Raw genomic sequence first — 14,882 nt, 5'->3', positions numbered from 1 at the left:
TCTTCTTCTTCTTCTTCTTCTTCTTCTTCTTCTTCTTCTTCTTCTTCTTCTTCTTCTTCTTCTTCTTCTTCTTCTTCTTCTTCTTCTTCTTTTCTTCTTTCTTTCTTCTTCTTCTTTGTTCTCCCTCCCCCTCTCTCTGTCTGTCTCTCATTCTCTCTGTCTGTCTTTCTCTCTGTCTCTGTCTCAGTCTCTATCTCTGTCTCTGTGTGTCTCTCTGTCTGTCTCTCTCTCCTTTAAAATTAAAGGCTTGACATAAGCAAGGGGAAAAAACTTCTAAATAATATAAATTTAAGGGGTTGAAAAAGAATTCCAAAGGGAGTGTGGTCAGGGCCATTCCTCTAATAATCAACTGTTAAGAAAAGAAACCTGACTTGCTGGTGCCCAGGAAAAGTAACCATTGATCACCAATTCTATTATGAAAGGACCAAGAGTTATGCTGAGTTTAAGTTGGTATCTTTCATGGATGTTATCTCCTCTTGGCAAGGGGTTTATGCTTAATTTATTTTTAACCACTGAAGGATATCACTAACACATCATTTTTCCTTGACTGCTACTAAGTTACTGATGTCATCTCTGTTGCAGGCTAGTCTGAGAAAGAGAATTCACCCATGGACATAAACATTGGCCCATGTACCTAAAACCTAAGAGATATAAAACAGTGATACTTAAAAAATATTTAACAATCTATCTCCTCTTTTCCATTTATTCATTAATTGTTTTTTGGTGTTTCTGAGGGAATCTTAAGTAGCTTGGAGGGCAAAAAAAGAAAGAAAGGATAAAAGAAGAAAGAAAAGAAGGAAAGAGGGAAGGAAGGAAGGAAGGAAGGAAGGAAGGAAGGAAGGAAGGAAGGAAGGAAGGAAGGAAGGAAGGAAGGAAGGAAGGAAGGGAGGAAGGAAGGAAGGAAGAAAGGAAGGAAGGAAGGAAAACCACCAGCATCTTTCAAAAATGTTAATAGCCTAATAATAACTTTCACCAAGGCCAACAGGACCAAAGTGAACTTTATATCTGAAGCACAAATTACAATACACCACTTACCCTCAGGACATATATGACTTCATATGTACAAGTGTGGTAAATCTTTTTAGGTGGTTGAAAGAAGTCATCACTTATTAAGTTTATAGCTAAAGAAATAATGAGAAGCTCTTCATCAGGTAAAAGGAACAAACAATTGATAAAATGCCATTAATATCATTTATATGCCAGGTTTCATATTTGATTGCATTCTCATATTTGTTAAAAAGAAACAGATAATCTTCATTCTTCAACAAGTTTATGTGTGAAATAAGTTTCTCATTTTGACCTTATCTTGGTATATGGTGTAAGATATTGGTCTCTGCCCAGTTTCTGCCATACTATTATTCAGTTTTCCCAGAAGTTTTTGTCAAATAGTGAATCTAGTATCTTTGGGTTTATTAAACAATAGATAACTATAGTCATTTACTACTTTGTCTTGTGTACCTACCTATTCCACTGATCAACCACTCTATTTCTTAGTCAGTACCAAATAGTTTTGATGATTGCCACTTTATAATATAGTTCTAGATCTGGTACAGCTAGGCCACCTTCCTTTGTATTTTTTTTTATTAACTCCCTTGATATTCCTGACCTTTTGTTCTTCCAGATGAATTCTGTTATTTTTTCTAGTTCTATAAAATAATTTTGGTAGTTTGATTGGTATGGTACTGAATAAGTAAGTTAATTTAGGTAGAATTGTCACTTTTATTATATTAGCTCTGTCTACCCATGAGCAATTGATATGTTTCCAATTATTTAGATCTGATTTGATTTGTTTGAAGTGTTTTGTAATTGTGTTCATATAGTTCTTGGGTTTGTTTTGGCAGGTAGACTCCCAAATGTTTTATATTGTCTAGTTATTTTAAATGAAATTTCTCTGTCTATCTTTTGCTGCTGGGTTTTGTTAGTAATATATAAAAATGCTGATGATTTAGGTGGGTTTTATTTTCTATATTGCAACTTTGCTAAAGTTGTTAATTATTTCAAGCCGTTTTTTAGTTGACTCTCTAGGATTCTCTAAGTATACTGTCATATCATCTGCAAAGAGTGATTGTTTTTTTTCTCATTGCCTATTCTAAATTCTTTGATTTCCTTTTCATCTCTTATGGCTAAAGCTAACATTTTTCATACAATATTGAACAATAGAGGTGATAATGGGTATCCTTGCCTCACCCCTGATCTTACTGGGAAAGCTTCTAGCTTATCCCCATTACATATAATGTTTGCTGGTGGTTTAGACACTGCTTATCATTTTAAGGAAAACTCCACTTATTCCTAGTGTTTTTAATAAGAATGTTTTGTCAAAAGGCTATTTCTGCATCTATTGAGATAATTATATGATTTCTATTAGTCTTTTTATTGAGACACTTTGTTAAACTAAAAGTTCTATATAAATGCTAGCTATTATTATAAATAATTAAAAAAATAAAGCTTTGCTTTCATTTATATTTTTATTGTTATGCTAATCAAGTTTCATCCAGTCTTAGCTATTACTCAATAGTAAGGAATTAAATGGAAGTTTCATTAATTTTCTCAAGTCTCTAGGCTATTACTTAAAAAGCTGTTTGTTTCTTCTTCTGATCTATAGCTCTATTCACTTTCAACCAGGGAAACACTACAAGAATGGAAGAAAGGACTGGAACTGTGATTTAATTAGTATTTGGAACTCCCTTCTCTGAAACTCAGGAGTTAGGAGGTTAAGTGACTTGCCCAGGGTCACACATTCAAAAGTATGTGTCAGAGATAGTACTTGAACTCAGATCTTCCTGGCTCTTCCTCTGACTCTCTCTACCATTCTGCTTCTGGCTTACCTCACTTACATATTAGTTAGTCAACAAATGCTTACTAAACACCTGCCACATGTCAGGCACTGCACTAAGTATGAGGGGTACAAAGAAAGGCAAACACAACCCCTGCCCTCAGACAACTCACAAATTCTCTGTTCAATTTCAGTTCAAGTAAAAAGAGATTCAAATAATGAACATTCTCATGGATGTGCCTAACTCACAGCTTGCCTATAGGGAAAATGCATATTCTGAAACCAAAACAAAACTTGATAAGCCAATGATTAAGCCAGTAAGACGTCCAAGAATTTCTTTTAGAAGTGTAGTAATAGGAAGCTTATGTTGGAGCGAGTTGGGCGCTGAGAAAATTTGCATTTCATCTTTGTCTTATGACAACAAAGACTTATTATTTATGCTATGCTTGTGTATAACATGATAGGTGAAAGAATTCTTGAGGGAATAAATACAATAGCAAATTCCTTTGCTCTTTCCATACTGTACAATCTATTCAGGCCCCCAATCTAAAAGATGTCTAAGCTGTTTATAAAAAGGAAGAGGCAAACATCACGGGGAAGAAAGTGCCCATATCCATTAGTTTAACCTGACTGAGTGTTGATATATGATGATGATGATGATGATGATGATGATGATGATGATGAAGAGGACAAATGACGATGATGATGGTGGTGGTGGTGATGATGATGATAGTGTTTATATGGCACTTTAAGGTTTACAAAGTGATTTACATGTTACTTCATTTTATTTTCACAGTCACCCTGGGAATGTCCCTACTTCAGAAATGAAAAAAACTGAGATAAGGAGAGGTTAAGTTACTTGTCCAGGGTCACACATGAACTCAGGTCTGTCCTGACTCCAGGTCTAATGCTTTGTCTATTGAATCACCTAGCTGCCTGATAATTAGAACAATCACAGCAACAGTAGCTTGCATAAATATAACACTTTAAAGTTTGCAAGGGGCTTTACAAGTATTATTTCATTTTATTCCCATGCCAACCCTGGGAAGTGGGTAATAGTATTACCTCAGTTTTACAGAAGAAGAAACTGAAGCACACAGAATTTAATTTACCCAGGATCACTTAGTTATTAATTGCCTAAGGCTGGATTTGATGCCAAGTCTTCCTGATGCTATCCATTGTACCACCCAGTTTCTTAATAATAATAACAACAGCAATAAAACCTACAGTACATACTTCACAGGCTTATTGTACCTGTAGTACTTACTATCACAGGATCAAATGAGATAATGTATGTAAAGCTTTTTGTAAATTTGAATGTATTGAATAAACATGAACTGTTAGCTGACCCTTTTAGACAAAATTTTTAAAAAGTCAAATTTCCATAATTATGGCACATATTTGTACAATAATGAGTCTTGAGAGGCAAAGTTTTTTCTTTAAAGAAAAGTTTCACAAAATAATTAGTATTTGTCTTCCATAAAGGGGAAGATTATGGGCTGTAAATATTCTGAAACTGAAGTGTCCTACTTGCATTTCAAACACAACACTCTTGTTGCTGAGTAAAATTTATATTTTAATGGGTATTAAATCAGATATTAAAAAATAAAAGACTTATTTGAAAAAATTTACTAATTCACAACTGGTATTTAGAAAGATGGGTCGGCATGACATTTATTTTTAAAAAATTTTTCAGTATTACATTTAGTCAAATCTCTCTCCCTCTCTCTTCACATTAAAATTATAACTATTTTAAAAACTAGCACATTTCAGAATTATAATTTCCATATCATTTTTGTGATTTGAAGAATAACTGTAACGTTTAATAACTACAAGTGTGACTCTTGGGTTGAGTCAATAGGCTTTGTGAATATGCTCTGAGTAAGGATATCAGAAGAGTTCATGGAGTGAATCTGGGCTTAGGATCACTGAATGGAAAGGAACCTTGAAAGGTTATTAATTCTATTTTTTTTCCTTCTCCATGAAAGAACCACATGGCACTTTCACTAGAAAGAGATTCTCACATTTTCCCCAAGAACTTAGCATTTAGTTTATAACAACTTAAAGTTCTTCTTCACTGATCATCTAAAACCCCTCCTATTACAATTCTCTCTTTTTTTGGGAAGGGGGAGCAGGGAAGGTATTTGAGGAGCAGACATTTTGCAGGCTACTTTGGAACTGCCTTCTTTTTTCATTGTTGTTCAAAACTTGAATTTCATTGATGTAATGAATGAAATAGATCTGTAATTTATCTATAATCTACAGTCTAATGAAGTTGCTTAGGATATCAGGGGGTTAAGTGACTTCCCCATGGTTACCTAGCTAGTATGTATGTGTCAGAGGTAGAATTTTAATCCTGTTTGTCCAATAGAACGTAAATTACTTGTGAATAGGGATTCTTTCATTCTTTCTATTTGGATGGCTAAAACCTTGCACAGTGTGGGTCACACAGCAGTCACTTAATAAATGCTTGTCGACCAATCCCTTAATTGATTCATGATGCAATGTTACTATTGATAATAATAGCTATTATGATCATAATCAAGAACAATATAATGATGATGATGATGATGATAAAAATAATAAATCCTGGTAGTCCTTCAGTATTTGAAAGTACTTATCATGTTCTACCTATTTGGGGTTCTTTTGGGGGGGGGGGCATGCACAAAAAAACTTTTCTCTACTGGTCATCTAAATTCACAAAAAATAGTGATATCTGGGAATTCCCACTGGTCACACATTGACTTAGAAAACTACTATGTTGTATTGCATGCTTACATTTTATTTTAATTTTTTTTTTGTAAGCAATTGGGGTTAAGTAACTTGCTCAAGGTTACACAGCCAGTTATTTTGTGTGGGTGTTAAGTATCTGAGGCCGGAACCGATCCTGGGTCTCCTGACCCCGGGGCTGGTGCTCTTACTCACTGCACCACTTGGCCACCCCTGCATGCTTACATTTTAATCTGGTTCAGGCCACACTCAAAATATACTAGGCAAGTCAACAAATTAATTCCACTGAAACTGAATCATTATCACAGAGTGAAGTGTTGTCTACATTCACAAAAAAAAATTGATATCTGGGAATTCCTGCTGGTCACATGTTGACTTAAAAAACTACAATTTAACATTATCTATGTTGTACTGTTGTAATGGAAATGCAAACTTAAAGATCTTCCCTGCCCCTAGGCTAAAGTGCACCGGGAGACTGGGGTGGGAGGCTTGTTTTATAGTTGATACTTCTTGATTGGCCAGTGAATCAATAAGGTTGTTACATTCTCTGAGCCAGGAGAAGGCTATATAAGCCCTGATGTGTAGCTTTGTTTTGGGACTCACTTTGAGAAGTGTTCTGTGATTTGATCTGAATTATGGGAGGTCGTTGTTGAGAGTCCCCCAGCTTTGAAAAACCCAGATGTGGAAACCCAGATGTTGACTGGGTATGGATGTAATGGTTGGACAGTTTGGAAAGCTGTCTACTTGATCTGTTAATGTCTTGATAATTCTGTCTGTATATTTTGAAGTTTGGGGTGCTGACCTTTTTCCCCTGAACAAGGTAAACGATATATGTCTGACTGATTAAAGTAAGCTTGTTAACCCATTTTGAGTTGCTTTCCTTTAACAAAGCAGATCCAAGAACCTGTGTGAGCAGGCACCTTGGGGACACTGGGGTGCTTGCTGCTACAACTGTATGCTTACATTTTAATCTGGTTCAAGCCACACTCAGGAATTTTATTAGCCGGAGTTTGATGTCTCCGGTCTAAACTGATTTATTAAAACTTCAGAAAATATTGTTTTACTTGATGTCTCCATAACAAATACTCATATTCTCTAAGCTACACAGAATGAAAAGTCATCCAAAATATAAAGACCTACCAAAGGAAACCAGAACCATGTGGAATAAGATGAGAAAAATATCATCCCTTTTATCTTGGCTGCTACTGGAATTATACCAAAGGATGCTTTCCAGAAGCCTATAGATTATAAGCTTATATCCTAATGCTTTTATTTTCAACTACACAAAAACACATAATAGTGGGAGAGCAACTTGTCTCAAGACCATGTCTATCTGAACCCCACAGATAAAGATGAGAAGAATGAGATTCTGCTAATAACAACAATGATGAGGACATGATATGTGACATTTCGGAATGTGTCCTTTTAAGGTCTGCAAAGTGCTTCCCCACAGCAGCTTTGTCAGATATGGAATAAAAATGTCATAGTAATATGTTTACTACCTAAATAAAGTAGATGTGAACATCAAAGGAAAACATTAGGTAATTTTTTTTCTAATCATAAAACACTACCTAAATGTAAGTTCCTATGGTCAGTATTGGTTGTGTTTTCCCAATTATTATTCACCCTAAAAAGGGGGAATATACTTTTATACTAGAAAGAGTAATTTATGGGGGGGGGGTAAATTATAGTATGAATGATCCAAGAATGGAGGCACAAAAGGAGAGGGTGGAGAGAACCAAACACACACTTAGACTATTTTGAAGGTTTCAGAGACTGGTATGGAGAGGATGGAACATTTCTAAAAGAGTATGCCCAAGTATTAGAAAGTGGAAAAGTCTAAGAGGGAATAATTCTTCCCACAGCAGGCCAAGTAAGGCTGCATTAGGGATTCTCATGCCTGAAGGACAATTCTCATTCTTTGAGGTCTGAGCTAAGTGAAGTTCATTTTCCTTCCCTCTTTCCTCCTTGCTCCTTTCCACCCCCCCCAATACTCCCATTTTAATTTATGTTATTCATCTGTCATTTTTATAAATGATCACTTGGTCTTGGTAACTTTACTTGACACAATCACAAGTCTCAGACATGTTTCACAGTGCATAGGTAAAAGTTGTATTTTGCCATCAATAAATTTCACATTTTGTTAACTGACCTGAGAGCAACTTGTTTCAACCCTATGCATCCCATGGGAAAAGTCATCAGTGAATGTAATTGCATCTGAATTTATCACATCGTGGAAGGAGGGCCAACCTAGGAAGAAAGGTACAAGAACAAAAGAGAGAGAATGAGAATGATAAATAGCTTTCAGTTAGAAATGTAATTTTAAAGATATAGTAAACATACTGTGTTTCCCTGATAATAAGACCTATCCCGAAAATAAGCCCTCCCCTTACTGTGTAAGATTCCTCTAAAATAAGCCCTCCCCCGAAAATAAGCCCTATTGAGATTGCTACTGTAGTGAAGGTGATCCCCTGCGCTACATGCTACATTATGGTACCCTCTGTATGCACCGTCCCACCCCCTCCCCCGGGTGAAACGCATGCCGCCCTCCGAGCTGCATCCAATCAGAGCTGCAGCAGTGAGCGCATCATCCTGTTCTTCCCCAGTGATTTGCTTGCTGGCGCCATTGAGAGCAGTGCCGCGGAGGAGAGCTGAGGCAGGACAACATAAGCCCTCCCCTGAAAATAAGCCCTCTGGTGTTTTGCTTTCCAAAAAAATAATAAGACAGTGTCTTATTATCAGGGAAACACAGTAGTATAGCAGCTAGGTGGAGTCAGGAAGGCTCATCTTCATGAGTTCAAATCTGATCTCAGACACTTACTAGCTGTGTGACCCTGGGCAAGTCACTTTGCCCTGTCAGTTTTCTCATCTGTAAAATGAGCTGGAGAAAGAAATGGCAAATCATTCTAATATCTTTACCAGGAAAATCCTAAATGGAGTCATGAAGAGTCAGACACAATTGAAAAATGACAGCAACAACAAAAATATAGCATGGAGATCCTTAATAGATAACTCACCCTTAATGTGAAAGGGGGGGGGTGTAGAAAACATAATTCAGTTAACAAAAGATGATAAATGATAGAAGATAATAGATGATAAAAAATGATAGATAAAAGATAATAGATGATAGACTTGGATGACAGATTGATAAATGATAGAGATGATAAAAGAGATGATAGAGAAATGATAGATCAATAGATAAAAGATAATATATACTATATAAATGACAGGGAGTTTGTATGCAAATTGATCAATTTTGTGACTATTCTCATTTTCAAAGTCCATCTAGTGATCCAGTGATGGTGATCAGAACTGGTAGGTGCAGAACTCTCATCAATAAAATCATGTCTTCTTGAAGTGTTGAAATAAATATTCCTTCTTATAAGTCTATCACCATTTTCTGTTATTTATTAACATCAATGTGTTATTATGTTCCAATGCACCAGTGCCCAGGTGATAACTCCAATTTCAAACATGTTGAAAGAATGAAAAAGAAGGTAACAGAATTAAGTCAAAGAGACTGAACAACTTTAACCTTGAATGCATGCACCTCACCCTTAATGAAGGTATTTTCCAATGATCTGAACAAGTGATTCTTTAAAGAGTCACGAGTCCCATTCTGTGTGGTCTACCCCAATGGGTAATTAATGTTATAATGTTGTGTACATTTTCTTCCATTAAATGCATGCACAAATTATTTTACACACAAACCTATATAAAGAGGTAGAGAAGACTAAAATAATATGCACTAAAAATAATTTACTATCATTAAGTTGGAAACATCCCAGAGATGAGTCAACATTGGGGAAACAATTACACAACTAATCCTATAATCATATAAATGACAAATATTACAAAAACTACACAGTCATTTCAAAAGTATATGACCTTTAACAAAATTCTGCCTTTAACAAAATATGAAACTTCTAAAAATAAAGGCATAGAAGGGCTTTTATTTAACCTATCAAGACACATACAATATTTATATAAATACTTTTTTTTACAGAAAGAGAGATAGAAATAATTAAATACTCACAGTTCAGCTCATGTTTGAACTGAATCACTATAATAAAAGCAACATTACTACCTAAAATAATTTAGATTTAATGCTATACCAATGGAATAGTTTTATAGAATTAGAAAAAATAGTAACTCATTTGATTTCAGTGAATGAAAAGTCCAGAATCTCAAGGGAAATAATGAGAAATATGAATGAAGTCTAGCATTCCTAGATCTTAACCTATATTATAGTATAGTAGTCATCAAAACCATTTGCCACTGGTTAAGAGGAAAGTGAATAAATGGAACACTCTATAAGCAAGAAACAAGCAATTGAAATCATTAGTCCAATGTTTTATAAAGCCAAGAACATATATTGTTAGGTAAGGACTCCTTTTTATAAGAACTGCTTAGAAAACTATAAAGCAGTTTGGCAGAAATTAAGCTTAGAGTAACATCTTACATAATACACCACCATGAACTCAAAATGAACTTAAACCAGATGCAACCTGAATTTGAAAGATGAGAAGGTTGGGGAAAAAATGAAAAGAGAACAACACCAGGTATCTTTTATAACTATGACTAGGGAGAGAACTCTTAACTAAACAAATGGTAGAAAACATCACAAAAGACAAAACAAACAATTTTGACTATATACAATTTAAAAGTTTCTACACAAACATAAAGAATGAAGATAAAAGTAGAGGAAGAACAGTAAAATTTTTTAAAAGCCTCTGCATGAAAATTACCAATGAAATTCTGGTATCTTAAATATGTAGGAAATTGACACAAATATGTGACACTAATAGCCATTCCCTTAATAGATGAGTAGTCAAAGTGATGGGGCAATGGGACCCCTAGAAGCCCCTGAACTTCATTTCCACTCATGGGGTTTCTTTCCCCTGAGGCATCCAGCCCATCCCAGTCTACCTAGATCCTCAATAATCCTTTTAAATGTCCTTTCATGGTGGCCCTCTGACCCAGTCCAGACCTCTTAATTCCTTTCATTGTCTGCACCTGGCCCACCCCCAAGCTACTTGCCACTCCTTAATTCCATCCAGATCTTCTCACAGTCTTTTTCTGTATATAAGTATCAGTCCCATCTTCATCAAATTCTCAGATTTACTAGGAATCTTGCCCACCTAACCAGTTTTATAATAAAACTTCACTACTCTTACTGAAAGAAGGCTTGAGTGGTCAAATTCTTTCAAGGCAGACCCTCTATACCTTGGAATTTTAGGGTTCTCAGCACCCCAGACTGTATCAAAAGGACAGGAATAATTTTCAAAAGATGGTCTGCTAGTGTCTCATTTTTTCTGATTCCAAGCCTAAACCATCAGACCCACCTGAATTAGAGCTACTGCACAACAAGGAGAAATGTATATTGAGGCTGAAAAGACAGGATGGGACTAAGTTGTGCAGGGATTTAAAAACTAAACAGAGGAATTTATATTTTATCCTAGAGATAATAGGGAGCCAATGAAATTTATTGAGTAAGGGGCTGTGACTTGATAAGAATTGTGCTTAAGGCAAATCAGAGTGGCAGCTTCATGAATGATGAGTTGGATAGGATGAAACTTGGAAAGGGAGACCAAGTTTGGAGTTCTTTTAGGAAGAAATGGTAAAGGTAGGGAATAAGATGGCTACTGTGTGATTGGAGAAAAGAAGTCAAATACAAAAGATGTTAGGATGATAGGAATGGCAATATTTCACAAGTGACTAATTCTATACGGTGAAGGAAGTAAGGGAGAAGGTGAGGAAGCAAGCATAACACCAACATTACAGACAGGGAGAGTGGAGGAGTGGAGATACCTCCCACAAAAATAGGGAGATTTGGAAGAGAAATTGGTTTTAGGGGAAAGATAATGAGTTTGGTTTGCACATGTTGAGTTTGTGATGTCTCCAGAGTGTCATAAAAGATTAGGTCAAGTGGGATGGGATGGAAGTCCTCAAATGGTTTCAATGTGTGCTATGTAAGCAATGATGCTTGAAAAGTGCAATTTGTTTGTTTACCTTGGCACCATCTAAACATTGGGATGGACTCTGAGAACAAGGAGCGTTGTGGGGATTAACATTTCAAAACCAATATAAAATGGATGGTGTACCTTTTGAGCTGGGGAGGAAATTCATAAGTAAACATTCAATGTACTGTCTAAGGCTTATGGAGGGAAAGGTCTAAAAGAAAATTGGTGGGCAGCTATAGTAAAAACTCTGCAAGGGGCAGCCAGGTGGCTCAGCGAGTAAGAGCACCAGCCCCAGTGTTGGGATGACCTGGGGATCGAATCCGGGCTCAGATACTTAGCACCACACCCAGAAATAACTGGCCATGTAACTTTGAGCAAGTTACTTAACCCCAATTGCTTAAAAAAAAAAATTCTGCAACCCTTGGGCTAGTATTCATCTTTTAAAAAAGATTCATGTGGACTTCTGTTTAAAATGGCAAAGTATTAGCTGTATCCAGTTCCCCTGACAAATATCCCTGCTTAAAGGGTGCTAGATGAAACAATGGCCAAGGAAATGAAAGGGAAATACCAGTAAACTAAGTCTAGGACTGCCCAAAGAAGATGTCCAAAAACCTTTGGGTGTTTGAAGCAGGGATGCACCTTGGAAGCCATTTGTCAATTTTATTTTTAAAATATTTATTTTAATATGTAATAATTTTAAAAATATATATTTAATATTAATTTAAAAGGGTCTGAAGCCAACAGGATCTTAACCAAAATTTGACAAGGGTCAAAATGAGTTTCTGATACATTTCTGCTCCAGACTTACACAACTCTGCCCCCACATAGTCTGCACTTAGAATGGGGCCCTCTTACAATGGGGTCCTCTTACAGAGTCGCTTTGGCTCCAAACTCCTGAGCCATAGGAGGAGACAAAGCCAGCTACCAGTAGGAGACTGTTCAAGGAAATGGAGAAGGGCATTGTCCAGACAGCCTACAGCAGGGAACTTCTGTCTGTCTCACTTTCCTCAACTATAAAATGGGAATACTTCTCAAGGTTGTAAGGATCAAATGAGATAACATTTGTCAAGCACTTAGCATAGTGAATGACATATACTAGGCACTACATAAATGCTTATTCCCTTCCCTTTCCCTGTAGGAATGCAGCAAAATGTTATTGGAGCATAAGAAACAGCAAAAGGGATGAATTCAGAGAAAGCTGGAGAGAGCTATACAGCCTGATACAGAGTAAATGATTGGAACCAGGAGAACAATTTTTACAATGAAGGATTTGAGAACCTTGGTTATTGGAGTGACCAATCACAACTCCAGAAAACTGATGAACACCTCCCACCTCTTGGCAATGAAGTACCAGAGCAGAAGTGTAGAATAAGGCAAAGATAAGGCCAGATAAGGCCAGGGTATGAATTTCTTTTGTCTGACTACTTGTATTTGTCATAAGAGAATGTTTCCGTTGGTAGGAAAAATGGGTGGGATGGGGGAGCAGGTGAATATATTAAAACAAGACACAGAAGAGAGCATGAGGAAATTCAGCAGGAGCCATGTAAGTATGGCAATTTTGTAACTGTTAAATTTAATAGACCGTTAAACTGTACCTACGAATCATTCATTGTTTCATGCACGTACCCGTTTTCTGTTCTTTCTATTGAAATTTTCATGTCTGTTGATGTTGGTTAAACTCATAATAAAAGTGAAAATGTGATTTTAAAAAGAAAGAGAAGAATCTCAGTAAGATAAACAAAAGGCTACATAGGGAGGAGGGCACTCCTTCCTTCCAGCATTCTTGAAAAGGGGAATATCCTCATAAACCTCCCTGGACAGCTCAGATGAATTCATCTTCTTTCATTCACTTATGAAATATTTATTAAATACCCACTGCACTAAGGCCAAGGTGAGTCGCTATTGACAATCAAACTTAGGAAGGCCTTCATCGACAATAGATGGCTGAAAATCCCCAGTGATGACAGTACTTTGAACAAGGAATCCCCCCTATCATGTGAAAGTATTTAAAGGAGGAACTCTTCACTGCTGTAAAAATCCTCAAAGGAAACCCTGCCCCCACTCCTAATAATAAGGAAATCGCTTCAAAGGGCTGATATGCAGAGACTTAAGCAATCTGTGTCTTGTTGAGAAAATTATCTTGAGCAAAAGGGTTGGGGGGGGATGTGTTTATGTCAATTTTGACATTAAAGAAAGATCATCCACCCTCCTCCTTTTTTGCTTTTTGCTTTTGCTTTTGGTCTTTCCATCTAACCAAATATTATTTGTTTTGGATGCGGTCCACATTCTTTTAAAAGGAAAATCATGTGAAAACCTGCATAAACAGGGTTGGCCTGCCCCTCCCCCAAAAGACCCTTTTATTTCTATTTGATGGGACTAGATTTGGACCTATTCTCTTTCTTATTTCAAAGTACTGTTATTTTTGAGCAGTCATCTATTCTCAAGAATCTGGATGCTACCTATAAACATAAATAAATGAATTCTTCTTCTTAATGAATTTAAATAATCATTTTTTTTAATAGGGTAGATAACGGTATAAGTGAAGCAGAGATTCAGGGAATTCAGGCTCCCATCTGCTTGTCTAGATTTATTGTGCATTATTTTCTAGTTCAAACAAACTAGTTTACTTGCTGCTGCCCATAAATGGCATTCCCTACCCTCATCACACTGCTTACCCAGGCTGTACCCACATACACTCCCATGTCACCCCTGTCTCTTACCTCCCTAGCTTCAGCAAAGTGTCAACTTCTACACAAACCCTTTCCTGGATTTCTCTTTTATTTGCATCCCCCCAAACTCCTTTGTTTTCACTTTGTTTATAGTCTGCATAAAGTCACATGAATGTTTTTTCCCCAATAGACTTCAAACTCAAGTCAGAGGTTGACTTATTTTTGTCTCTGCTTTCTCAGCACCTCCTACAATACCTGACACATAGTAGGTGCCTACTGATTATTTACTGAATAAATGAAAATTGTGGTTTTGGTTCTAACATACAATTACACTGAGCATCATTGGTGTACTTATCTGTGTTCACTAGAACTAAAGGTGTAGGCCAGGGGCGGAGAACCTGTGACCTCAAGGCCACACAGGGCTTTCTAGGTCCTTGGGTGCCACCTTAATCCCTTAATAAAGGGATTTGTTCTGTAAAACTTAAACTCAGTCAAAAGGCAGCACCCAAGGACCTAGAATGAGGCCACAGGTTCCCCACACCTGGCGTAGGCATAAACAGAACTCTAACATGTCTTCTTTTCTTTGACTTCTGCTCTCACCCAGAGTTATACCCCAGGAACATTAAATTTTGACTCATTTTGCTCTGAAGGGTTTAATCCTGCCAACATAAGGATATAGAGATAGAGATAGATGATATAGATATAGATGTAGACATAGATATGGAGATGGAGATGGAGATGGAGATG

The 14,882-nt window shown here is 36.6% G+C and overlaps 1 protein-coding gene across 2 annotated transcripts in view; it reads right to left on the bottom strand.

Moving 5' to 3' along the window:
• Nucleotides 1–14,882, bottom strand: part of MSRB3 (methionine sulfoxide reductase B3) — a 282,726-nt gene that overhangs the window by 99,876 nt on the left and 167,968 nt on the right. For both annotated transcript variants that reach the window (XM_069080898.1, XM_069080904.1), the window contains exon 6: nt 7,656–7,753. In XM_069080898.1, the coding sequence (XP_068936999.1) occupies nt 7,656–7,753 (98 nt within the window). The remainder of the gene's footprint in view (nt 1–7,655; nt 7,754–14,882) is intronic.

Source organism: Petaurus breviceps, unplaced genomic scaffold (assembly GCF_028583685.1).
Source record: "Petaurus breviceps papuanus isolate PSGF00001 unplaced genomic scaffold, PetGlider_PUasm1.0 154, whole genome shotgun sequence".
Lineage (NCBI taxonomy): Eukaryota > Metazoa > Chordata > Mammalia > Diprotodontia > Petauridae > Petaurus > Petaurus breviceps.
The sequence above is the reverse complement of the archived record's forward strand: the minus strand, read 5'-3'. Positions and strand labels throughout refer to the sequence as shown.